This window comes from Stomoxys calcitrans, chromosome 5, assembly GCF_963082655.1.
Source record: "Stomoxys calcitrans chromosome 5, idStoCalc2.1, whole genome shotgun sequence".
Classification (NCBI taxonomy): Eukaryota; Metazoa; Arthropoda; class Insecta; order Diptera; family Muscidae; genus Stomoxys; species Stomoxys calcitrans.
In genome coordinates, this window is record NC_081556.1 from 52,784,609 (window position 1) to 52,810,639 (window position 26,031).

The 26,031-nt window shown below is 39.4% G+C and overlaps 1 protein-coding gene across 1 annotated transcript; it reads right to left on the reverse strand.

Annotated features, from left to right (window-relative positions):
• Nucleotides 1-1,682: 1,682 nt before the first annotated feature.
• On the reverse strand, nucleotides 1,683-25,268 carry LOC106091629 (uncharacterized). The gene is made up of 5 exons (XM_013258211.2): nucleotides 25,000-25,268; nucleotides 24,246-24,735; nucleotides 23,832-24,188; nucleotides 23,639-23,772; nucleotides 1,683-1,992 (listed from the first exon to the last, which is right to left on the reverse strand). Exons 1-5 carry the CDS (start codon nucleotides 25,230-25,232, stop codon nucleotides 1,755-1,757), a joined length of 1,452 nt encoding a protein of 483 aa, XP_013113665.1. The 5' UTR covers nucleotides 25,233-25,268; the 3' UTR covers nucleotides 1,683-1,754.
• Nucleotides 25,269-26,031: the final 763 nt, after the last annotated feature.

Genomic DNA, 26,031 nt, shown 5'->3' on the forward strand with positions numbered 1-26,031 from the left:
CGCTACAGTCTTCAAAAATAGAGATATTGAGCTGAAACTTTGCACAGATTCTTTTTTTGTCCATAAGCAGGTTAAGTTCGAAGATGGGCTATATCGGACTATATCTTGATATAGCCCCCATATAGACCGATCCGCCGATTTAGGGTCTTAGGCCAATAAAAGCCACATTTATTATCCGACTTTGCTGAAATTTGGGACAGTGAGTTGTCTTAGGCCCTTCGACATCCTCCGCCAATTTGGCTCAGATCGGTTCACATTTGGATATAACTGCCATATAGACCGATCCTCCGATTTAGGGTCTTATGCCAATAAAAGCCACATTTATTATCCGATTTCGCTGAAATTTGGGACAGTGAGTTGTTTTAGGCCCTTCGACATCCTCCGCCAATTTGGCTCAGATCGGTCCACATTTGGATATAGCTGCCATATAGACCGATCCTCCGATTTAGGGTCTTAGGCCCATAACAGCCACATTTATTATCCGATTTTGCTGAAATTTGGGACTGTGAGTTGTGTTAGGCACTTCAACGTCCTTCGTCAATTTGGCCCAGATCGGTCCAGATTTGGATATAGCTGCCATATAGACCGATCTCTCGGTTTTAGGTTTTGGGGCCATAAAAGGCGCATTTATTGTCCGATGATGCCGAAATTTGGGACAAAGAGCTAAGTTAAGCCCCTCCACATATTTCTGCAATTTGGTCTAGATCGATCAATATTTGCATATAGCTGCCATATGGACCGATCTCTCGATTTAAAGTCTTGGCCCCATAAAAGGCGCTTTTTAATCCGATTGCACTGAAATTTGACACACTGACTTGTGTTAGGCTTTTCGACATCCGTGTCGTATATAGTTCAGATCGGTTTATTTTAAGATATAGCTACTAAAAAGACCAATATTTTGTTATATACAATTGAACAATGACTTTTACTTATTAGTATTTGGTCCAAATCGGAACATATATTAATATAGCTGCTGTGGGGCATAAGGTATGAGTTTTGCACCGGATTTTGACGAAAGGTGGTTTACATATATATCCGAGGTGGTGGGTATCCAAAGTTCGACGTAGTTTTCGGGGGCGGGTTATAGGCCAAGCGCCTCAACCGCATGGGTTTTCTTTGGGATTGCACATGTATCCCTCGTTGTGGCGAGCTACTTGCTCCAAGATCCGATGCTCGCCTCCAGTTCTAACCTGGGAACAGACGCTGATGTTGGCCATTGGTTATTTAAAGGCGCCAATAACTCGCCTTGTCATCTCGAGTATCATTGGCACTCAGTATTTTATTAAGAGCCAGTGCCACCTGACTCCTCACTGAGACTCTCCTCTCGAAAATCGCTGACTGCCCGCGGCCGCATTTGCAGCTACTCCGCATAAAAACGGAGCTTTCCACCATACGCAACCAGTGGACGCGCCCGGTAGCTTCCAGCTAAGCTGCCCGTGATAACGATGGACACCACACAAGTCGGAGTTCAAAGTTCCAGCCTGTGTGGTGCCCATAGTTATCCCGTATCGGCCGGGTAACGCCTTTTTACTTGTTTTAAAACTCAAAAGGATATTGACCGACAAAAGAGGTAATCTTTAGGAGCAATATTTCAAATTCATTATCACTCCACGACTGTCGCTAGGTTTTAATTCATTTGACAATTTGTGTCGATGTTTTGAGACCAAATAAAACAAAGCACAAAAATTTATACATTTATACATATCATTGAATATACATAAAAATTAACATAAATTAATAAAATAGGGCTGAAGTTATGCAATATTGAAACATTTTCCTAATTTGGGACCAAATGGAAATGTTTTTCGACATGGTGGTGGAGCAGCAGGCAACAAGAAATAAACCAACCAATGGAAAATGTTAAGTCTGGTCTTGGAGTAAGCCATGGAATTGTTCCAGCACTTCTTCAAGCGATTAGCTACAGTCCCCTTCAGGCTGTCATTCGGGAACTTAGCAGTTTCCATGGTTTCTATTGCTTGCGGTTGTTGGACACTATTTAAAGAAAAAAAAAATGTATGGTTAGGAGCCAAACCCAAAGTTGGCCATCAATGTCGACAATTACTTGTGCTGAGTTTAATTTGTAAGCATAACAACTACGAAAACAAAGGGCTGGGTTGTGAGATATTTATAGGGGCCGCACCGCTTTCTAATAGGGGCCGCACCGCTTTCTAACACTCTCTAATACCTATTATTTGGGCTCTATGTTCCCTTGCTCGGTATATAAGTCATTTTTGGATGTGGAATGGTCCCTTAGACATTGGACCACCAAGATGGATACCAAATTCGTGCTCTACTCCCAACTATGTACGTTTCATCTGAGCCTCATATTACCATAGTTATAGGTTAGGCTTAATTGGCGGTCTGTCATCAGACTCACTTAGATGTATTCGTCCATTATGGTACCACAGGAACAGAAGAAGGGATGGTAGTTATTGCCATTGAATCATCCAGATCGCTTTAAAAAGCCCAACAACTTGCGAATGTTCACATCCGCTAAACCAGACAGGTTCTCAAAGAAATGAGAACCTAAAGTGGAACTCCTTCTGACTGCCAGTGTGGGACACACACTCAGTAAGTGTTCTATAGTCTCTTCTTCTTCGCAACCTTCAGTCTGTCAGCATGTTTTCCGATTAGACAGTGAGCTGCTACGACGGACACAATGACTGAGACGTCTATTCTAGCCAGTGACAGCAAAGCGGTAGAACTCTTCAAGTCTAGATTAGGCCACATAGTTTGGGAATGCTCACATTCCTCACATTGTGTACATCTATCATTCGTTGTCCTTCGGGCCTGGTACTGAAAACTTAGCTTACATGTTGCGAGAGGCATACCCACAGATTCCAGTTTCCCTGGAATGTGTAAGGTAGTTCCTAGTCTCGCAAGCTCGTCCGCTTTACAATACCCTGGGATATATCTGTGTGCCGGCACCCAGAACAGGTGAATTTTGAACTGTTCAGCCATCTCGTTGAGAGATCTGCTACAGTCGAAAACGGTTTTTGCGTTCAGAAATACGTTCTCCAGAGATTTAATTGCTGCCTGAGAAGATATTTATGCCAATCGTCGTAATGACATTATATCTTAGTTTGGAACCATCCATATAGAAGTCTATATAACTTCTGTTACCAGAGATGTCGTAATTTCAATCGGTTCTATCAGGAATAGTGGTACAGTACTTTTTATCAAACAGCGGATCAGCTAGAGTGTGATCCACACTGCTTCGAACATTGGATATTGTATCAGCGTCCGTAGCTGCCACATGACCAATGAGAAAGCTCCCTTAACCTCACGGCAGTGGTCGCAGCAAGATATAGCATTAAATTCAGTGCATCAGACGGTGTCGTCCTCAGGGCGGCTATGATGCACAAACAAGCCATCCTTTGGATCCGGTTAAGTATTGAGCAGTAGGTGGACTTTTGAAGTGTCATCCACCAGACTACAACACCATTTAGCATTATAGGTCTGACAACTGCCATACCCAAAGCATGACACGCGGTCTAAACCCCAACTTTTGCCAAAGGCTCTTTTGCAGTTGTATAGGGCAAAAGTAGCATTATTTGCTCTTTCCAAAATATTGAATTTTAATTTTAATTTCCTGTCCAGCAAAACATCCAGGTATTTTGCACTTTCTGTCTTTCTATTAATGGAAAATTCTCTCCTCTCAAGGAGACAGGTTCTACTGTAGGCAACTTGTATCTCCTGCTGAAAAGAACTACTTCTGTCTTGCAAGGATTTATACTCAGACCACTTTCGGTAGCCCACTTTGCTATTGCACGTAGAGCTTCCTGAAGTATGTCTCTTAGAGAGCTGGGAAACTTTCTCCTAACCGCAATTGCCACGTCATCTGCATACGCAACCACTTTTACGCTTTTTCTTCCAGAGACAATAATATATTGTTAATGACTATATTCCAAAGTAGAGGAGACAGTACACCTCCTTGAGGAATTCCGCTGCTGATCCATCTTTTTAGATCCACAGATCCCAAGCCTGTCGTAATGCATCTTTTAGTAGGTGAGTTATTAATAAACTTTCTTACGGTAGAGTTGATGCCTAGAAACTCCAACTCCTTCATGATTGACGTCGGTTTTACATTACTGAAAGCACCTTGAATGTCAAGAAATGCTACTATTGTATATTTCTTGACAGCGATAGAACCCTCTATGTAACCAACTAGGTCGTGAAGGGCTATTTCAGTGGGTTTGCCTTTACTATATGCATGCTGCTGCCGTGACAGTCAATCTTCAGGGATCTTTGTCCTAAGATATGTTTCTATCAACATCTTTTTCAGCATAAAGGATGACAGACTAATAGGACTAAAATCTTTCGCCTTCGTGTGGGAGGGTTTTCCTGCTTTCGGATTGAAAATGACCTTCGTGTCCCTCCATCCCACAGGTATATATGACATTCTGATACAAGCAGAGTATATCTCCCTAAGCCAAGGAACCAGTCTATCAGACATAGGTTGTAATTCAACCGGTGATATATCAAGAGGACCTGGCGACTTAAAGGAGTCGAAACTTCTTATCGCCCAAAGGATTTTCACAATTCCCTAATAACCTCCGACGAATGCATACCAGTGACAATCTCTTCTGGCGCCACGTTGTTCGTTGGAGAGTTTCCCGGGAAATGCGTTTCAACGAGTAGTTCTAGTGTTTCCTCACTAGACATTGTCCACACATTCTCTGATTTCTAAATATATTCCACCGTAATAGGTCTCGAGGATCTTCCTTAGCCTAGAAGCCTCAGATTTATCCTCCACGGAGCTGCAGAATTCTACCCAGAATTTTTTCTGAACCTTTCTCAGCTCGCCCTTATATTTTCTTAGATCAGCCCTATAGATGTCCCAATCGTATGGTGCTCTTGTGGCTTTTGCTCTGTTGAAAAGATTTCTGCAGTCCTTCCTTAGAACAACCAGCTCTGGGGTCCACCATGGCGGTCACTGTTTGCCCCTTGGCACTAGGACCTGCTGACACAAGCGAGTCATTCAGGGCCTTCGTGATCCGCTTGACCACTATGTCTACATCCTCCGCAGTTTCCATCTCCTTTTTTGGGATAGACGTGCAGAATTAGTGCCAATATTTATCCCAATCCGCCTTTCTTCTGTTAAGCCGAGGGACCACTTCTGCAGAGTTATCTCCTAGGATGAAACTACAATAATATAACTATGATCGGAGAAGCTGTGGTCATCTAACACATCCCAGTCGCATATTCATCCACTTATATCTTCCGATACAAAGGTAATATCTAGTACCTCCTGCCTGTTCCTGGTAATTAAGGTCGGTAATTAAGGTAAGTTCACCCCTTTCGTTGACATCCGAACTTCCCCATATCTAGTGATGTGCATTAGCATCACTTTCATCAATGAGGCTTTTCTTCCCAGCAAAAGCGGCTTCAACCAGCGACTTAAGGTTAGAAGGCGGCATCTCTGAGTCGTGTGTCATATATAGGGAAGCCAGTCAGTTATGGGGCCTATTAATTTTATGGCTGGCTACTACTGAATCTTCAGTGCTTAGCGACGAAAGAAGAAAAACATTAAGAGTATCCTTTGCAAGAATACAGGCTATGTGTCTCCCATTCCTTTGAGTAGTTTAAATTCCGGAATTCTTAGTTCACAAACCATTCCTCCACACACCCATGGTTCCTGGATAAGAAGCACGTCAAATCCCCCTGCCATCAGGTGGACCTTTAGTGCCGCCGAAGCGGCCTTACAATGGTGGAGATTTATTTGTAGAAACCGGACCATAATCAGGGTTCTGAACTTCCACCACTGTTGTGTTAGCCTCGTCTACTGATTTCACCAGGAGTTCATCTTCACAAGATTCGTTAGATTTTTTCATAATGAGCTTCCGTACGCATCCAGAGCAGATGAGAAAGCTGTGGAACCACTCTTCCTCAGGATACTTGAGACTTGTGGTGTGGACGATTCCTCCTTAGTTGCTTCACTAGCTGCTGCTATCGAAGCACTTTTTGACTACCGTGCTTCCTCGCTGGCGCGCGCTTTGAGCCCAGGCCAACTGGATGACACAAAGTATGTATATTTCGGATCGTCGTAAAATTCTAAGACGATTTAACGATGTCCGTGTGTCTATCCGTCCGTTTGTTGTAATCACTCTTCAGGTTTCAAAAATTGAGATATTAAGCTGAAATTTGGCACAGATTTTTGATGTACACTGGTTAAGTTCTTGAACGAGCCAAATCGGACCATATTTGGATATTGCTGCTATATAGACTGATCTCCCGACATAGGGTCTGAAGCCCAATAAAGCTTTATTTTTTATCCGATTTCGCTGAGATTTGAAACAGTGGGCTATTTTAAGCCTCCTGACATCTGACTTAAATATTGTTCAGATCGGACTATATTTAGATATAGCTGCCCTATAGACCGATCTCCCGATAAAGCGTATGTTGCCCATAAAGGCTTTATTTATTACCCGATTTCGCTTAAAATTTGAAGCAGTGAATTTTTTTAAGCCTTTTGAGGGAGACAAATATAGAAGTAACTCTCGATGTAAAGTCTTGGCCCAATAAAAAGCGCATTTATTATCCAATTTTGTTGAAATTTGACGAAGTGACTTATGTTAGGTTTGTCGACATCCATGTCCTTTATGATTCCGTGCCGAATATCGGTGCATAAGTTTTCCAATATTCACCGGGTTTACATATATACCCGAGGTGTTACACATATACCCGGGGTGGTGAGTATCCAAAGTTCGGCCCGGCCGAACTTAATGCCTTTTTACTTGTTTTAAATCTTCTTATTTGAAGTGTGTTTTTACACCCTCAACCATAGGATGGGGGTATACTAATTTCGTCATTCTGTTTGTAACTCCTCGATATATTCGTCTTAGACCCCATAAAGTATACATATTCTTCATCGTCATGACATTTTATGTCGATCTAGCCATGTCCGTCCGTCCGTCTGTCTGTCGAGAGCACGCTAACTTTCGAAGGAATAAAGCTAGACGCTTGAAAATTTGCACAAATACTTCTTATAGGTGTAGGTCGGTTGGGATTGTAAATGGGCAAAATTGGTCCATGTTTTGATATAGCTGCCATATATGCCGATCTTGGGTCTTGACTTCTTGAGCCTCTAGAGGGCGCAATTTTAGTTCGATATGACTGAAATTTTGGCACTTGGAGTTTTGATATCACTTCCAACAACTATGCTAAGTATGGTTCAAATCAAATCGGTCAATAACCTGATATAGCTGTCATATAAGCCGATCTGGGGTCTTGACTTCTTGAGCTACTAGAGGACGCAATTCTTATCCGATTTGGCTGACATTTTGCACAACGTGTTTCGTCACAACTTCCAACAACTGCGCCAAGTATGATTTGAATCGGTCCATAACCTGAAATAGCTGCCATATAAACCTATCTTGAATTTTGATTTCTTGAGTCACTAGAGGACGCAATTCTTATCCGATTTGTCTGAAATTTTGCATGACGTGTTTTGTTATGACTTTTAACAACTGTGCAAAGTATGGTTCAAATCGTTTCATTACCTGATATAGCTGCCATATCAACCGATCTGGGATCTTGAATTCTTGAGCCTCTATAGGGCGCAATTATTATTTGATTTGGGTGAAATTTGTACAACATGACCTTCAACATGCGTGTCAAATATGGTCTGAATCGGTCTATGGCCTAATACAGCTCCCCTATAAAACGGTCTCCCTATTTTACTTTTTGAGACCCTAAAGGGCGCAATTCTTATTCGATTTGGCTGAAATGACTTCTACTATGGTCTCCAATATTCATTCTATTATGGTCCGAATCTGACCTTAGTTTGATAGAGCTCCAATAGTATAGCAATTATTTTCTTTTCTCCTTTCCTAAACTTTGTTAGCCTAAAAAGAGACATCGGAAAAAGAACTCGACAAATGCAATCCATGGTGAAGGGTATATAAGATTCGCCCCGACCGAACTTAACACGCTTTTACTTGTTTTTTTTATGATTAGTAAAAAATTTCATAACAATTTTCATTTTCGATTTTTGAATTTTTATCCACCGGGGCAACGCTGTGCGCCGGGTGGGTATACAATATTAGATGTGAACCCACATAGGGGCATAGTTTGAATATCAATTACAGATTTGCTTTCTCGAGGTTACTTTTTAGTATTTAGATCACACAAGAAGCTGATAACTGGCTTAGGTGTATGTTTACGCTGAAACACAATTATTAACGCCGAACTAGAATCCCGCAGATCTCAACCTCAATTCGCGATCCCTATACTTTCTAAAGAAATCCCCAATTACTTTCTTTCCCTACTCATGCTATCATTGCAGATAGCATATCGATTTAACGAAATTACCAATCATGTCGAAGATACAACTTCCGATAGACTTGACTTAAGCTCCTTCTTGTTCAAATCCAACCTTGGCACTGGTAAGATCGTCTATCAGCACCCAAAATAAAAATCCATTTTTGTTCCAACAATCCTAATTCGGTGTTTTGTTTTCCTTTTCTATTTCACCTGGGGTTTGCAATCATAAACCCAACTGGAGGAACAAGGCAGACAAAATTCTCCATAATTTTGTCTTTGTTCTGACTTTGGCTCATCGAGATTTCAATTCTTACTCCAGAGACTACGCTCCCATTCCACACAATCATTTTGGTCCTTCGAACCGGATTGCTGCGTTTATTTGGAGACTTATATTGGGAAATACTCGAGAGAGTTCATCTTGTGACTTTGTCTCTCCATTGTGACAAACACTGAAGCAGGTTAGTTTGCATTTTTTTCTTTGTAAATTGGTTAGTTGTATCATAGTGCGAAAATGAGTGGTCATGCGGTTAAACGCATGGAAAATATCGCCAAAAATTAAAAGGAAATAAAATTGTTTTATACGGGATTGAAAAGAAATAAGAAAGGGTTCCTAAAAGCCGAAAAAGAAAAACCATTATAGAAGATTTCCCGCAAAAACTACCTGAAAGCCGAACAGACCGAGAAAGGCAAAGGATATTAAAAATTATGGAACATATGTAAGGAATCTTAGCTATATGAGAATATATTGAACGAAATCTGAAAAAAAACATACGCTGGTGAGTTTTTCATAAGAATATTGTAGACGGAAAACACGTGGAATCCAGGTTCTTATATATAACAGATTGGCCACCTCATGTTACGTATGCTGTTTTTTTTTTTATCAAAGCCACGCTATTTGTGAATTTATAGCGCTGTTATCAACATCAATGTATTTCTGAATGCAAGCACCCATGTGCTTATGAATGCCAACATTTATTTCAGCTATATCTTGCTCCAAATGATATTTGGATGCCATATATCGCACGCGATAGTTTTTTATTTACATGTTCTTGCCTCCCACATTTTGCCTTTATTGTTTGGTAATTGGAGTTAAATTCCCGCCACACTCAAATATCATCCAGAGATCTCCTCTCTATTATATTTTTATTCTGAGTGTTTACGTTTTATCCATTCTCTAACATCAGCCCACTTTGGCTGGAGCCACTCCACTCTCTGGTTGGAACCGCTCCACTCTCTTGTGGAGACATTTACAAACCCTCTTTCGTGCTCACTGACAAAGCGCCGTTGGCAGAGTAGTGAGCAGTCGACACAGACGGTTCTGTTTTGATCATTCCTACTCTTGCTTTTGGTGAGCCGCAATTCACACCTCCCCCACTTTGTTACAAACGTCCATTGTGATACGTTGATTCGTGGGTGTTTGGTTGCTGCTGTAATTTGCATTCTTTCTGTTTCGCAATTCCATTCGTCCTCTATTTACGATTCTAGTGAAGAAATAAAGGGAAAGGTTAATGAACTCCACATTTGTCATTTGGCCCGTAGTTCCATGTGTTCCTCTAATCCATGTATCAAAGCGAGAGGAAGAAAGACATTGACTTTCGAACAGCTGTTGTTTTCTAGTTATTGTCGCTGTCTTGGCTGCGATAAAGATATAATATCTTTTTATTTTACTCTATTTTATATGAGATGTATCCCTTTGGTTATTTTGGGACCAAGGAGATCATTTAATAGGTCGGTTTTTTCATGTTTTTTTTTATATAGCCTACATGATAAATATTTAATAAATACTTAAGATAGTGTCAAAATTCGATTTAGGAAAAAAATAATAAAATAAAAAAGAAAAGAAACTAGCTAAAGGTTTGGAAAAAAATTGTCGACTAATTTGTTCTTCTTAGAAAGTAATTGCGCTTTGTTTTGTAAGATTTTGGATCCAAGGCCAATATCCGTAGTGACTAATTTTGAAAATTATTGGTACAGAATTTCTTTGAGACTTGATTTTGTTTTGTTAAATCGGATTCCCATGAAAAAAAAAGTTTCATTCAAATTTCGTTTTTATATAGATCTACCACATTAAATATTCGTTCAACGTCGTACATTTCAATAGAAATAAATCCAATTTTTTTTTTAGTTTGTTTGTCGTTAGGACAGGGTTTTTTTTCGACTTTCTCAGAGTCTTATCCTTTAGTAAACTCATTATGGATTTCATGACCAGATGAAAAGAAAGGAAGTCATTGACTGCGATTTTCTGAATTTGAATTGGATTTTTTCTGATTTTCTTATCCATTATATACATTATCCTCCATTACTTGCTATCAGTGACAATATTCCGATTTCATTCTTTCGATCCTTCCGTCCTTTCACTCGTTACACTTTTGGTTTCTTTCTCGAGACTGAACGATCTCACTATGTCCCTAGAAAAGTTCATCCGCCAATCCGATCATTTGGTCGTGTTCGAGGCCAGTTTGAACGATAAGGATTTTCCTATGTCCTCGGTTTTCTCTCTTGAGGTCCACCAGGAGGAGTTGGCCTCGATCTGGGGAAAGTTAAAGGAGTCATATGAGAGATGCCTGGCCGATATTGAGGGTGAGCTCTCGGGAGATGACGGAGCGGAAGAACGGGTGGAGATTACCACAGTTACGCACAAATATTCGAGTGCATATGTTACATATTGCCGATGTAATACTAGGATTCGCGAGCTTATCCAGGAGCTCTCTGCTTCCGCGACTGTTCCGAAGTCCGGACAAGCTAGTTTTGGTTTCAAGCTACCGCCATGCGAGATTCCATTCTTTGAGGGCGACTATTCAGCCTGGCCCACATTTAGGGATATGTTTGAGGCAGTCTGTATACGAAATACGAGACTCAGTTCAGTGGAGAAGCTTTTCCACCTGCACCAGAAGACCAAGGGTGAGGCAAACGATATTGTCAGGAGACTTCCCCTTACTGGCGAAAATTTTCAGGTAGCTTGGGCCAGTCTTTGTTCAAGATATGAGAACAAAAGGGTACTCATTAACATTCAGCTGAAGAAGCTTTTTGGACTTTCCGCAATTACCAACGAATCTGCTTCGAACATTAAGATTCTTCAACGAGATATTAACTCATGTATCTCTTTGCTGAAACTGTACGAGGTTGATGTGGATAGCTGGGACCCCATCTTTGTATTCGTTTGTTCCAACTGCCTTCCAAATGTGACCCTGACATTGTGGGAACAGACATTGTCTGACAAATCATGTATTCCTAAGTGGTCAAAGTTGGACAGCTTTCTGACCAACAGGCATAGGACTCTGGAATCCGTATCTGAGATTAGGAAACCTGTTGATACTCCTAGCTCTAGTTCCAAGCCGGGTTCGAAGACATGTCAAAAGTCCAATCCGAAATTCCCATCCAACAACATTCGTGCCTTTCAAAACAAAGTGACTGAACCCGTTTGTCACTTGTGTCCTAAGGAGAACCATATAATCCGGAAATGTCCGAAATTCCTGAAGATGACGCAGGCACAAAGATTCTCCGAGATCAAGAAAAACAGTCTTTGTATTAACTGCTTTTCGAAAGTTCATACTGTCAAGAATTGTTCTAGCAAGTTTTCTTGCTATAAGTGTAACAAAAAACACAACACCCTCCTCCATAAAGACGATTCGAACAGTCCATCATCTCCATCGGCACCATCACCTTCTACTTCTAGCCTCGATCCAAACTCTGCACCATTTCATGCTAACCCTATACAGTCCACTAGTTCGTCTCAGGGTGGTGTAGTTCAGACTTATTTCGCAACGAATTCAAAGGGTGTCCTTTTGGGTACAGCTCTTGTAAAAGTAAGTCACAATGGGCTGACTTATAGAGCAAGGGCTTTGGTGGATTCAGGGTCCGAAGGTACCTTTATATCGGAGAGACTGTTTAACGTTATGAAACTCCCATTTAAGCGGACTTCAGCCACGATTTCGGGCTTGAACCAATCCGTTTCTGCATCGGTTCGGAAAGAATGCACCTTTTCACTGGGGTCTTGCTCGGATAGTAGCATAGACATTTCAACATCTGCCTTGGTGGTACCTCATTTATCTGGCAGCCTTCCATCAAGGACTATTGATCCTGCTCTTCTTTCAGAGCTTCCTAATATTCCTCTGGCCGATCCAAACTTCTTTCAGAGCTCCCAAATAGATGTTCTTATAGGCGCAGACATAATTCCGTTTGTCATGCTTTCCGGTATACAAAATCCAATTTGTGGATCGCTACTAGCCCAGGAAACAGTATTTGGCTGGATCCTTACGGGCCCCATACCTATCCAAACCACTAGCTCATTTACCACAATTGTTTCGAATTTTTGTGAAATCTCATTAGAGAAACAGATTTCACGCTTCTGGGAGGTGGAAGAGCCTCCACGGAGACGATTTATGTCCCCTGCTGATCAATTGTGTGAGGACTTATTTACCCGCTCTACCACGCGAGATTCTACTGGGAGATATATAGTGTCCCTTCCATTCCGGCGAGAATTTCCTGGGGAGATTAATTTGGGCGAGTCTAGGAGAAGCTCAATGGCTCAATTTCTTAAAAATGAATCACGACTTTTACGAACCCCCGATTTTAAGCGAGAATATGATGATGTCCTCGAGGAGTATATCAGTCTGGGGCACATGCGTGTGGTTTCTTCTTCTAATCCTACAGATTTCAGCCATTGCTATTATCTGCCACACCACGCAGTTATAAAACCCGAAAGCACAACTACTAAAGTCAGAGTTGTGTTTAATGCTTCGTCATCTACGTCCAATGGGACCAGTCTTAACGACGTGTTGCACATCGGGCCGGTCTTACAAAATGATCTTACGATCCTTATTTTGAAATGGAGGTTTTTTCAATTCGTTTTCAATGGCGATATAACAAAAATGTATCGTCAAATTCTGGTGGATGAGAAACATACTCCATTTCAACGAATCCTTTTCCGGAGAAGTCCTAATTGTCCAATCCAAGATTATGAATTGAAGACCGTCACTTTTGGGGTGAACTGTGCGCCATATTTGGCTATTCGCACACTTTGTCAATTAGCGGAAGATGTAAGAACGCAATATCCTTTGGCGAGTGATATTCTGCGTAATTATATGTATGTGGATGATGCATTGGTGGGGGCCCACACAGTTTCTGATGCCAAGGAGGCGAAGGGTCAGCTAGTTAAGGCTCTCAAATCTGCTGGATTTACCATGAGAAAATGGACCGCGAATTGTAGGGAAATTCTGTCCGACATACCCCAAGAAGATCTACTTCGTGAGGACTTCCTTAAATTTGATGATAGCAGTACTGCAAAGGCTTTGGGCATTCGCTGGAATGCAATGTCTGATTGTTTTTTCTTCTCTATACAACCATTCTCTGAGTCCACGACCTTTTCCAAAAGAAAGGTGCTCTCCGAGATTTCAAAGCTATTTGATCCTGCCGGGTGGCTTTCTCCTTGCATTGTTGTTGCAAAAATAATAATGCAAAGCATCTGGATGGAGAAAATGGATTGGGATGATGATATTTCTCCACAGACATTATCTCAATGGAGATCTTTTCAGACGAACTATCCAATTGTAAATTCCGTTAGGATTCCTCGTTGGATCCACTATTCTCCGGATTGTGAGGTGCAGTTCCATGGGTTCTGTGATGCGTCCGAAAAGGCATACGCGGCCGCCTTATATATTCGTGTGAAGGCATCCAACTCCATTCTCACAACTCTTATATCATCCAAAACCAGAGTGGCGCCCATAAAAACGCTCTCCATTCCACGTTTAGAATTATGTGGCGCTGCTCTGTTAGCCGAAATGATAGATAACATTATTCCTCAGATGAATGTGCCTGCCTACACTGTGCACTGTTGGACCGATTCCACCATTGTGCTTTCTTGGTTAGCTAAACCTCCATGCTATTGGACCACATTTGTCGCAAATAGAGTGTCAAAGATTAGCGAAGTTATTCATCCATCCAAATGGGCCCATGTTCCATCAGAGTCCAATCCTGCCGACATGGCTAGCCGCGGAATATGTCCACAAGAGATTGTTGACAATGATCTATGGTGGAGAGGACCATCTTGGTTAAAATATGATTCTGTTGACTGGCCTAGACCGAACCGTCTTCCCACTGACATCGTAGAAATAGAGCAGAAAAGTATCAAAGTCAATTTTAATTATTTCGAAAACTTTGAGGACGTTCTTGATCGGTTTTCATCCTTCCCGAGGGCCATTCGTGTCATGGCATACGTTTATCGCTTCTACTTCAGGACACATTCTAAATTTCGGTCAAATGGTCAGACATATTCTAGAACTATTTCGTCTTCGGAATTCGTTCGAACTGAGAACCTGTTAATATTGTTGTGTCAAAAGGCTTATTATCCGAACGAATACTCTTCATTATCTTCTAAAAAGATAATATCAAAATCCAGTACAATATTAAGTCTTAATCCATTCTGCGATTCAGATGGGATTATCCGTAGTTGTGGTAGGCTAGCATCTTCGTCAACGTTGACGTACAATGAGAAGCATCCCATTATATTGCCATATAATTGTCCGCTTTCCCGGTTATTGGTTCGATTCATCCACGTAATATCCTTGCATGGAGGAAATCAATTAGTTCTCAGGCTGCTTCGAATGAAATTCTGGATTCCGAAGGTAAAAACTCTAATAAAAGCCACTATAAACAAATGCAAGCCATGTATTTTATACAAGCACAAATGTCAGGTCCAACTAATGGCGGCACTACCCCCAGAGAGAGTTGAGATTTCTCGCCCATTTTTCCACACTGGTTTGGACTTCGCGGGACCATTTGATGTAAAAAATTACACTGGACGGGCTTGTTTGATTACGAAAGGCTACGTGTGTGTATTCGTGTGCTTTTCTACGAAGGCAATACACCTCGAAGCCACATCCGATCTTTCCACTTCCACTTTTTTAGCGGCATTTAGTAGATTCATTTCTCGCCGAGGTTGCCCATTGCATATCCATTCGGACAATGGGACAACTTTTGTAGGCGCTTCCAGAACCCTCGCCAAAGATTTTATTCAAACTTCGCACCAAGCGATCCTTTCCAATTATTCACACCAAAATATATCCTGGCACTTCATCCCACCTGGGGCACCTCATATGGGAGGCCTCTGGGAAGCGGGTGTAAAGAGTTTCAAGCTCCACTTCCGCAAAGTTGCAGGTAACTCCAAGTACACTTTCGAAGAGTTGCAAACATTATTATCCAGAATCGAATCCTGTTTGAACTCCCGTCCAATTTCTCCCATGTCCCAAAATCCATCCGACCTCGATGCCCTTACTCCTGGGCACTTTCTCATCGGTTCGCCAATTCTAGCTCCCATCGATCCAGACATTCGAGAGACTCCCATATCCATTGTTAATCGTTGGCAACGACTCAAGGCAATCCATCAGCATTTCTGTATTCGCTGGAAAGATGAGTATCTCAAGGAACTTCATAAACGCCATAAGTGGCAACGAGCTACGGAGAACTTGAAACAAGATATGTTGGTAGTAATCCGAGACGAAAATCTCCCACCCAATTCCTGGCGACTTGGCCGTGTTTCAAAGGTGTATTCAGGCAGTGATGGCAGAATTCGAGTCGCTGACGCACAGTGGGCCAAATGGCAAAAAAATTGGAAATAAGTCTACAACTTTTTATCTGTTGATTTTAGCCATACAAAATGTTCTAGACATTTGTAGAGGAGGACATAGGCTTTCAGAAAAGTGCTGTTGTTGGTCCATATCTTTAATACAGGGTGAGCTACAGGGTGTGAAAGTTGACCACTTTTGACTTCTCCAAGCTTCTGGGGGCCATAACTTTTGATCTACTCAACCGATTTACATGATTTAGGACTCTAGAGAAAGAGCTTGACAAGATCTAAAAAACTTATGCATAAAGTACCATGCCATCGTGTACTGTTAAGGAGTTATGAATTGTTTAATTTTAAAATATGAAAATTTGGCCTTGGTTTTTTTCAGTGTTTTTTTAATAACTCCGTCAATTTTAAAGCTATAAACTTCATACTTCACACAAATTATGCCAGCATATGTGTGCATAAAATACAAAAGGAATCACGTGAATATCTTTGGCGGTTTAAAAATGGCATCGTTTTCAATATGAAAAATATTTTTTTTGTCAAAAAATTGCAAAATTTTTCAAAAAAGATACTCCCATTTCCTTTAAGTTTTCGCAAACTTTGGCCGTCAAAGCATTATCATTTCTTTCCATTTTCACAAAGTCGAGGTATTAAGAAAAGTTTTAAGTGCTAATTTGGCTAATTTCGATATCAAACAACACCGTTATCTTAAGACCAAAATGGCCAATTTTTTTACTAAACTTCAAAAGTTTCTCACTGGAAAAAAAGTTCCACGGGGATTTTTTCGCTTTTTTTGAACTTAAATGAAAGCTTAAAATGTTCCCAACATTTTAAGGTATGTCTCGCCATATCCTAGCCATAAATGAGATCGTAGCGATCAAAATACTGAAAAAAGTCAATTTTCAAGTAGTGCTATATTCATTGCTAAAATACAAGTATTACGTCACATTTTATTGCAAAGATGTTAAATAAACTTTTATTTGGTAACACTTCTTCTACAAAACACAAAAAGAATCATGGAAATATCTCTATTCTATTCCATTTTATGGAACCGGCAATAAAAAAGTCAATTTTTCAAAAAAGTCGAATTTCCCAAATTTTGTTTTTGTTGTCCTAATTGCACATGACACACTATAGCCATATTTACGCAACATACCTTATCGTAAAGGAAATTTTCATACCTTTCCAACGATGTATAAAACATTTCTCAACTCGGATTCTATCTACTCTAAAATTCATTTACACTTCATTAAACTCTATATAAAAATGTCTATTTGTGAAATGGAACCTTATATGGGGCCTACACTAAAACATTGATAGATTTGCCCAGGGTTTACAATACAAATGTGTTAGAATAAAAAAAGGTCTCCTGCCAAAGTTTAAAAAAATTGGAATAAAAATATGTGTTTTAGAGCGAAAACACTTCGCATCGGCGTGCGTTTATATGTATATTAGCTACTCCCAAAATAAAAAAGCATTTTAGTTTTGTATTATTTGATTTTATTCTCTACCAAATAATCTAAGGTATCAAAATTTAAAACAAACAAAAGGGACTTATAATAGATAAACCTCTTTACGGATACGGAAGCACAAATGATGGCAACTCGGCAAGGCGGTTTTTTGAGGACCCCGTATCGACATCTAAAATAACCGGTCTTGATGAACACTTGCTAAGACGATTCAAAGTGATTTTGGCTGTAATCAATAGCAAAAAGATGATAAATTCAACCAAATTTGAAGCTTATAGTAATGACACAAAAAACATTTTATCTGATTTATATTCGTGGAAAGCTTTAACACCGACAGTACATAAAGTCTTACATCATGGCAAGGAAATTGTGGAATACAACATACTTCCGTTAGGAGAACTTACAGAAGAAGCTCAGGAATCCCGTAATAGAGATGTTAAACAGTTCCGGCTTTTCAATACCCGAAAGAGCACCAAATTTAACCAAAATTATGATTTACTTCAATATTTATTGTTATCGTCTGATCCGGTACTATACAGCATCAGAACTAAATGGCTACCAAAAATATGTGACGATATAGATAAGGACGATCCCGATGCCATTCAAATTAAAGAGCTTTTAAATTTTGATACCTTAGATTATTTGGTAGAGAATAAAATCAAATAATACAAAACTAAAATGCTTTTTTATTTTGGGAGTAGCTAATATACATATAAACGCACGCCGATGCGAAGTGTTTTCGCTCTAAAACACATATTTTTATTCCAATTTTTTTAAACTTTGGCAGGAGACCTTTTTTTATTCTAACACATTTGTATTGTAAACCCTGGGCAAATCTATCAATGTTTTAGTGTAGGCCCCATATAAGGTTCCATTTCACAAATAGACATTTTTATATAGAGTTTAATGAAGTGTAAATGAATTTTAGAGTAGATAGAATCCGAGTTGAGAAATGTTTTATACATCGTTGGAAAGGTATGAAAATTTCCTTTACGATAAGGTATGTTGCGTAAATATGGCTATAGTGTGTCATGTGCAATTAGGACAACAAAAACAAAATTTGGGAAATTCGACTTTTTTGAAAAATTGACTTTTTTATTGCCGGTTCCATAAAATGGAATAGAATAGAGATATTTCCATGATTCTTTTTGTGTTTTGTAGAAGAAGTGTTACCAAATAAAAGTTTATTTAACATCTTTGCAATAAAATGTGACGTAATACTTGTTTTTTAGCAATGAATATAGCACTACTTGAAAATTGACTTTTTTCAGTATTTTGATCGCTACGATCTCATTTATGGCTAGGATATGGCGAGACATACCTTAAAATGTTGGGAACATTTTAAGCTTTCATTTAAGTTCAAAAAAAGCGAAAAAATCCCCGTGGAACTTTTTTTCCAGTGAGAAACTTTTGAAGTTTAGTAAAAAAATTGGCCATTTTGGTCTTAAGATAACGGTGTTGTTTGATATCGAAATTAGCCAAATTAGCACTTAAAACTTTTCTTAATACCTCGACTTTGTGAAAATGGAAAGAAATGATAATGCTTTGACGGCCAAAGTTTGCGAAAACTTAAAGGAAATGGGAGTATCTTTTTTGAAAAATTTTGCAATTTTTTGACAAAAAAAATATTTTTCATATTGAAAACGATGCCATTTTTAAACCGCCAAAGATATTCACGTGATTCCTTTTGTATTTTATGCACACATATGCTGGCATAATTTGTGTGAAGTATGAAGTTTATAGCTTTAAAATTGACGGAGTTATTAAAAAAACACTGAAAAAAACCAAGGCCAAATTTTCATATTTTAAAATTAAACAATTCATAACTCCTTAACAGTACACGATGGCATGGTACTTTATGCATAAGTTTTTTAGATCTTGTCAAGCTCTTTCTCTAGAGTCCTAAATCATGTAAATCGGTTGAGTAGATCAAAAGTTATGGCCCCCAGAAGCTTGGAGAAGTCAAAAGTGGTCAACTTTCACACCCTGTAGCTCACCCTGTATTAAAGATATGGACCAACAACAGCACTTTTCTGAAAGCCTATGTCCTCCTCTACAAATGTCTAGAACATTTTGTATGGCTAAAATCAACAGATAAAAAGTTGTAGACTTATTTCCAATTTTTTTGCCATTTGGCCCACTGTGTGACGTTATGACTGCCAAAGGAACCATTACTAGACCAATAACCAAATTAGTAATTTTGCCAAACGAAACAGCATGAACCACTCTGCTCCACATATAACCGGAATTCGTACATAGATCTGAAAAATTGTCCTGTTTCTTGTATTTACTAGTTAACTATGCGCCACAACAAAAACGATCCTAGGAAATCGAAGGGAGATTTGCCTTATGTTTGTAGAATATGTCGACACCCACATGCACTAAGAAAATGCAGCCGTTTTTTGGATATGAACATAACCCAAAGGGAAAGTATTGTGAAAACCTACGGATACTGCGTCAATTGTTTAGCTCACAACCATTCCGAAGGTTCATGTTTCACAAAAACAGGATGTAAAATATGTCACCAGAAACACCATACCCTTCTTCATTCCCATCCCAGATGTCAAACTAGCAGCTCACCTCCCAGGCAATCGGGGGACCGTTCTAAAACAGTTGAAACCGCAAAGAAGGAAGAGCTTTCTACACCTCCGATGAGATCATACTCCAACTTAGATCACACTTCGCTCTCTGCTCTTCTAAAGCAAAACGCTATAACGTTGCTGCCTACAATCCTGGTTAAGATTTGCTGCCAATCCGAAGATAACGTTGTTAGGTGCCTTCTTGACTCCGGCTCTCGCTCAAGTTGCATAACCTCCCGCATTGTGGAAAAATTACATTTGGCCACTTTGGCACTAGAAGACGAAACCATTTGTCCACTTACTATGATCTCTATCCACGATCACAACGTCCAATTACAAACAATCCTTAAAGTAAAAAATCGCATATCCATGCTTACTCCTAGCGAATCAATTCCAGCGTCTTTCCGAAAAAACTTTCGCAACATCCTGTTAGCGGACACAGAATTCTTTAAGTCGCGTTCCGTTGACATAATTCTGGGCATCGATATTTACGCTCGGGTAATCCGGGAAGGGATCCTGAACAAATATGGGCTTCCCACTGCTCAAAACACTATATTTGGGTGGTCCCTTTATGGGCTTTGTTCGAAGTAACTCAATAATTTAGAGCGCAATCAGATTTCCAACAAAATAATTGAAACCATTTTCGCACTAGCAACTGAATTGCAAAGAATTATATGTAAACTAGCTACAGACCCTCATTCGATTTTAAGAATTTTTTACTTATATGTATAGCTAATTTGTCTATCCTTTTAATGGCATAATTGATTTTTTATTTTCTGCTGAATTAATTTCAAACATAATTGGAATATATGAATGAATTGATAATATGTATTAAAATTTTGAAATAACTTGATTTAAATTACATTTCTTTATCCTAATCATACACACCATTCAGACATTTAAATTATATTTGGATCTTGTATAGTCGATATGATTGGAATGCATTTATTGCAGCCGTACTGCAAGGCGGGCGGCAATGTTTACGCTGAAACACAATTATTAACGCCGAACTAGAATCCCGCAGATCTCAACCTCAATTCGCGATCCCTATACTTTCTAAAGAAATCCCCAATTACTTTCTTTCCCTACTCATGCTATCATTGCAGATAGCATATCGATTTAACGAAATTACCAATCATGTCGAAGATACAACTTCCGATAGACTTGACTTAAGCTCCTTCTTGTTCAAATCCAACCTTGGCACTGGTAAGATCGTCTATCAGCACCCAAAATAAAAATCCATTTTTGTTCCAACAATCCTAATTCGGTGTTTTGTTTTCCTTTTCTATTTCACCTGGGGTTTGCAATCATAAACCCAACTGGAGGAACAAGGCAGACAAAATTCTCCATAATTTTGTCTTTGTTCTGACTTTGGCTCATCGAGATTTCAATTCTTACTCCAGAGACTACGCTCCCATTCCACACAATCAGTGTATGTCCATAGCGGCATGGGGCGGATTAATATGAGTACCCTCTTTTCCACCTAACCTAAGATAGCCCAAAGTTTCCAGCTCAGATATGCCACCTTGTATATTCCTTAGCATAGAGAAACTCTTAATGCTGCGCTTGCTATAGGCATGCTGTTGAGACATATTCGCCCGCAGATATGTATCTATGAAAATTTTTAGAATCTTTAGCAGAAAAGATGGCAGAGTATAGCATTTGAAATGAAATTGGCTCTGTGTTGGTAATATCACCTTTTCGGAGAATTTTGTGTCGTTATACCATACTTTTTATACCCTACACCACTACTGTTGTACAGGGTATTAGAACTTACTGAATTTGTTTGTAATACCCAGAAGAAAGAGAAATAGACCCACTAAGTATACCGATCGACTCAGAATGAATCCCTGATTCAGTTTAGATATGTCCGTCTGTCTGTCTGTCCGTCTGTCTGTCCGTCTGTCTGTCCGTTTGTCTGTCCGTCTGTCCGTCTGTCGATATTATTGCTGAATTTTTTTCCAAATCTAAACCGATTTCTAGTTCAGATTTGGATATAGCTCCCATATATATGTTCGTCCGATTTTCACTGCTAGAGCCACTGCAAGCACATTTATTGATCAATCTTGCCAAAATATTGCAGAACGCTCTCCTCGACGATTGTCACAGTATCTGAGAAGTTTGCTCGAAATCGGTTCAGATTTAGATATAGCTCCCATATATATGTTCGTCCAATTTGCAGTAATATTGCAATAAAATGGTCTTTTGTTAACCGATTCTCTCGGAATTTGGCAGGAAGGATTTTTTTATGACTCTCGCCATTACTGGTGAAATGGAAAATCATGGAAATCGGTTCAGATTTAGATATAGCTCTCATATGTATATATCGCCCGATTTTAACTTCTACAGCAAGCGCATTTATTGACCCACCTTGCCAAATTTTTGCAGAACGCTCTCCTCAACGACTGCCACAGTATCTGAGAAGTTTGCTCGAAATCGGTCCCACATATGTTCGTCTGATTCTCTCGATGACTCTCGATATAACTGGTGAATTTCATAGAAATCGGCCCAGATTTAGATATAGCTGTCATAGATGTATATCGCCAGATTTTCATCGCCGGAAGAGCAACCGCAATCGCATTGTTTGACCAATCTTGCCAAAATTTTGTACAACGCTTTCTTGACGACTGAGAAGTTTGCTCGAAATCGGTTCAGAATTAGATATAGCTCCCATATATACGTTCGTCAGATTTGGGTAATTTGCCTTAATGTTGTCATTTGTCAACCACAGTTTTTACAGTTTGAACATATTTGCTCGCCGAGGTCCATTAAAATTAGTTCAGAATTGGATATAAAGGGTGATTTTTTTGAGGTTAGGATTTTCATGCATTAGTATTTGACAGATCACGTGGGATTTCAGACATGGTGTCAAAGAGAAAGATGCTCAGTATGCTTTGACATTTCATCATGAATAGACTTACTAACGAGCAACGCTTGCAAATCATTGAATTTTATTACCAAAATCAGTGTTCGGTTCGAAATGTGTTCATTCACCGTAACGTTGCGTCCAACAGCATCTTTGAAAAAATACGGTCCAATGATTCCACCAGCGTACAAACCACACCAAACAGTGCACTAAGTATACCGATCGACTCAGAATGAATCCCTGATTCAGTTTAGATATGTCCGTCTGTCTGTCCGTCTGTCTGTCCGTTTGTCTGTCCGTCTGTCGATATTATTGCTGAATTTTTTTCCAAATCTAAACCGATTTCTAGTTCAGATTTGGATATAGCTCCCATATATATGTTCGTCCGATTTTCACTGCTAGAGCCACTGCAAGCACATTTATTGATCAATCTTGCCAAAATATTGCAGAACGCTCTCCTCGACGATTGTCACAGTATCTGAGAAGTTTGCTCGAAATCGGTTTTTTTGCTTATTTACGTAGCCATTCAACCAGAAATGAGCCTCATCGCTGAACAAAATTTGTCAAAATTTGAACACATTTCGAACCGAACACTGATTTTGGTAATAAAATTCAATGATTTGCAAGCGTTGCTCGTTAGTAAGTCTATTCATGATGAAATGTCAAAGCATACTGAACATCTTTCTCTTTGACACCATGTCTGAAATCCCACGTGATCTGTCAAATACTAATGCATGAAAATCCTAACCTCAAAAAAATCACCCTTTAGCTCCCACATTTTACTTATAGGGTAGGTGTAGGGTATAATACAGCGGCACCGCCCGACTTTTTCCCTTCCTTACTGGTTTTTTTGTTTCCGTAAAAAAATTCAAACCTAAAATAAACCTACCAATTTTTGCCCATGACTTGTCTTTCCAAATTTTCAATTTCTTGTTCACAAGATTTGATCTTTTCGACTTTTGCCAGAAGTTCTGCGCTTTGCTGCTGTGCCATTTGTTCTATAGTAAACTTCAGTTGGCAGATCTAATAGGGTTATGAATTGTTTAAATGTTAGTATTTTTGGTTTCACTTAGAAAGCTCACTTCACTCAGGAGATCAGTTTTTTCATCCTTAAGTACTTGAACTTCTCTTCTCTCTTTCGCCAAGTTGGCATGCAATTCGCGTTGTACAGCTAAAAGTTTGAACACATCGGACTTTGTTTGAGAAAGAAGATTGGTAAGATTTTCGATTTCTTGGTCTTTGGTCTGATGTTGTTGCTCAAGTAGCATCTTATCTGCCTGCAGACTCATCAACGAGGTGGTTAGGCTTTCGCATGAAGACTTGGTTTTGTTGATGTCCTGCAGAGAGTGCTTTAGTTGGCAACTAAGTTCATCGTTTCGTTTTTGTTCCACACGGAAAAGTGTGTTGAAGACATGCAACTGATTTCGAGTCTTTATGGCCTGCGGATTAGAGATTAAAGAAGTACTGACATGTCACCACTTACTGACGGCACTTACCCCCTTTTTGAGCTCAGCCAGTTCTTCCGATAAGTGTTTGACCTCATTTCGTCTTTTGCGCCAAGCATTTAGCATGATTATCGAAAATATTTTCATTTCGGCAAAACGTGGGCGTGGCTCAGCGTGGACCATCGGAGAAGATAGATGGCTGGAAATTGCATAGTTACAATCCTCGAAATTATTGCTCACTACCAAAGATTGTTCATGAACAGCAGCGTTAAGGGTGCCTGCTTTGTTTGGACTTTGGCCAAGGCGCTGAAATTGCTTGAAATTCATTTGAGAAATTGATTTTCTCTTGCGATATGCCAAAATTATGTTTGTTTGTGGACGTTGCAATACAGCTGTAATCTCTTGCTCTTTTGTAGCTATAGTCCTGCCAGCTGCGCACGAAGATGGTGGGGAGAGAGAGCTGCCTGGTATATTTAATGGTGTCGTCAATGAAGATGATCCTAATAGCAATGGCTTGGGTATTTTGGACTTGTTTTCGAAACTGTAGAGGAATGATAGTTAAAAGAACGTTGGCAATATTTGAATTCAGGATGCTCGCGAACGGAAATGAATAATTTTGAAGTATTTTTAAAGAAAATGTGAAACAAAGGCAAAAAAAATAACTGAGAAACTGAGAATTTTTCGAGACTTCAAAATTATATGTGTATGTATATACAAACCAAACCATATACATATATACATATATATGTATGTGGGGTTTTTATGACATCTGGTTTTGCTGGCAAAGAAAGACAACTTAAAGTACCATGTATTTGAAGGAGTCTTATTTCCCAAACGCTTGATATTAGATTTGCGTGGTTTCATTTTTTGATATGTTCCTTTGATAGAGCGAGATATTTTGGGTATCTTAGATTGACCATTACTATCTTTTATGTCGAAAGCACTACTCGATGATCCTGTGGCTGCGTTATCCCCTTCACTTGTAGTGTCCGGAGATATCTCCAGCTGTGGTATAGCTTGTGCTCCAAATTCGGCCATATTGAGATGAAGATGGTTCTCAAAGAAATTTTGAATTGCTTTTGTTTATATTTCTCTGTTAAATTTATGTCGCTTCGGCAATTGACTGAATGTATAGAACATTTTATGCTCTACACCTACTGTCGTACAGGGTATTTTAACGTATTTTGTAACACCCAGAAGGAAGAGAGATGGACCCATTGATAAGTATACCGATCGGCTCAGAATCACTTTCTGGTTTGATTTAGCTATGTCCGTCTGTCCACGTTAATTTGTGTACAAAGTACAGGTCGCAGTTTTCATCCGATCGTCTTCAAATTTGGTACAGGGATGTTTTTCGGCCTAGAGACGAATTTGACGAAATTGAAAAAAAAAATTGGTTCAGATTTAGATTAAACTCTCTTATATATATACATTGCCCGATTTTCACTCCTAGAGCCACAGCAAGCATATTTATAGACCAATCTTGCCAAAATATTGCACAACGCTTCCCTCGACGACTACCGCAATATATATCGAGTTTGGTCAAAATCAGTTCAGATTTAGATATAGCTCCCATACATATGTTCGTCCGATTTGCAGTAATATTGCAATAAAATAGTCTTTTGTTAACCGATTCTGAATATTACTGGTAAATTTAATGGAAATCGGTTCAGATATAGCTCTCATATATATATATATCTATATATATATATATATATATATATATCGCCCGATTTTAACTTCTAGAGTCATATATATATATATATATATATATATATCGCCCGATTTTAACTTCTAGAGTCACAGCCAGCGCATTCATTGACCCATCTTGCCAAAA

Excerpts from the sequence above, each read along its gene's own strand:
- LOC106091629 (XM_013258211.2), bottom strand. The coding sequence starts at position 25,232 with ATGGCCGAATTTGGAGCACAAGCTATACCACAGCTGGAGATATCTCCG. Across the intron at positions 24,189-24,245 it reads TGGCTGAGCTCAAAAAGGGG|GCCATAAAGACTCGAAATCA; the intron begins GTAAGTGCCGTC and ends TCTAATCCGCAG. Across the intron at positions 1,993-23,638 it reads CAAGTCATGGGCAAAAATTG|TGTCCAACAACCGCAAGCAA; the intron begins GTAGGTTTATTT and ends TTCTTTAAATAG.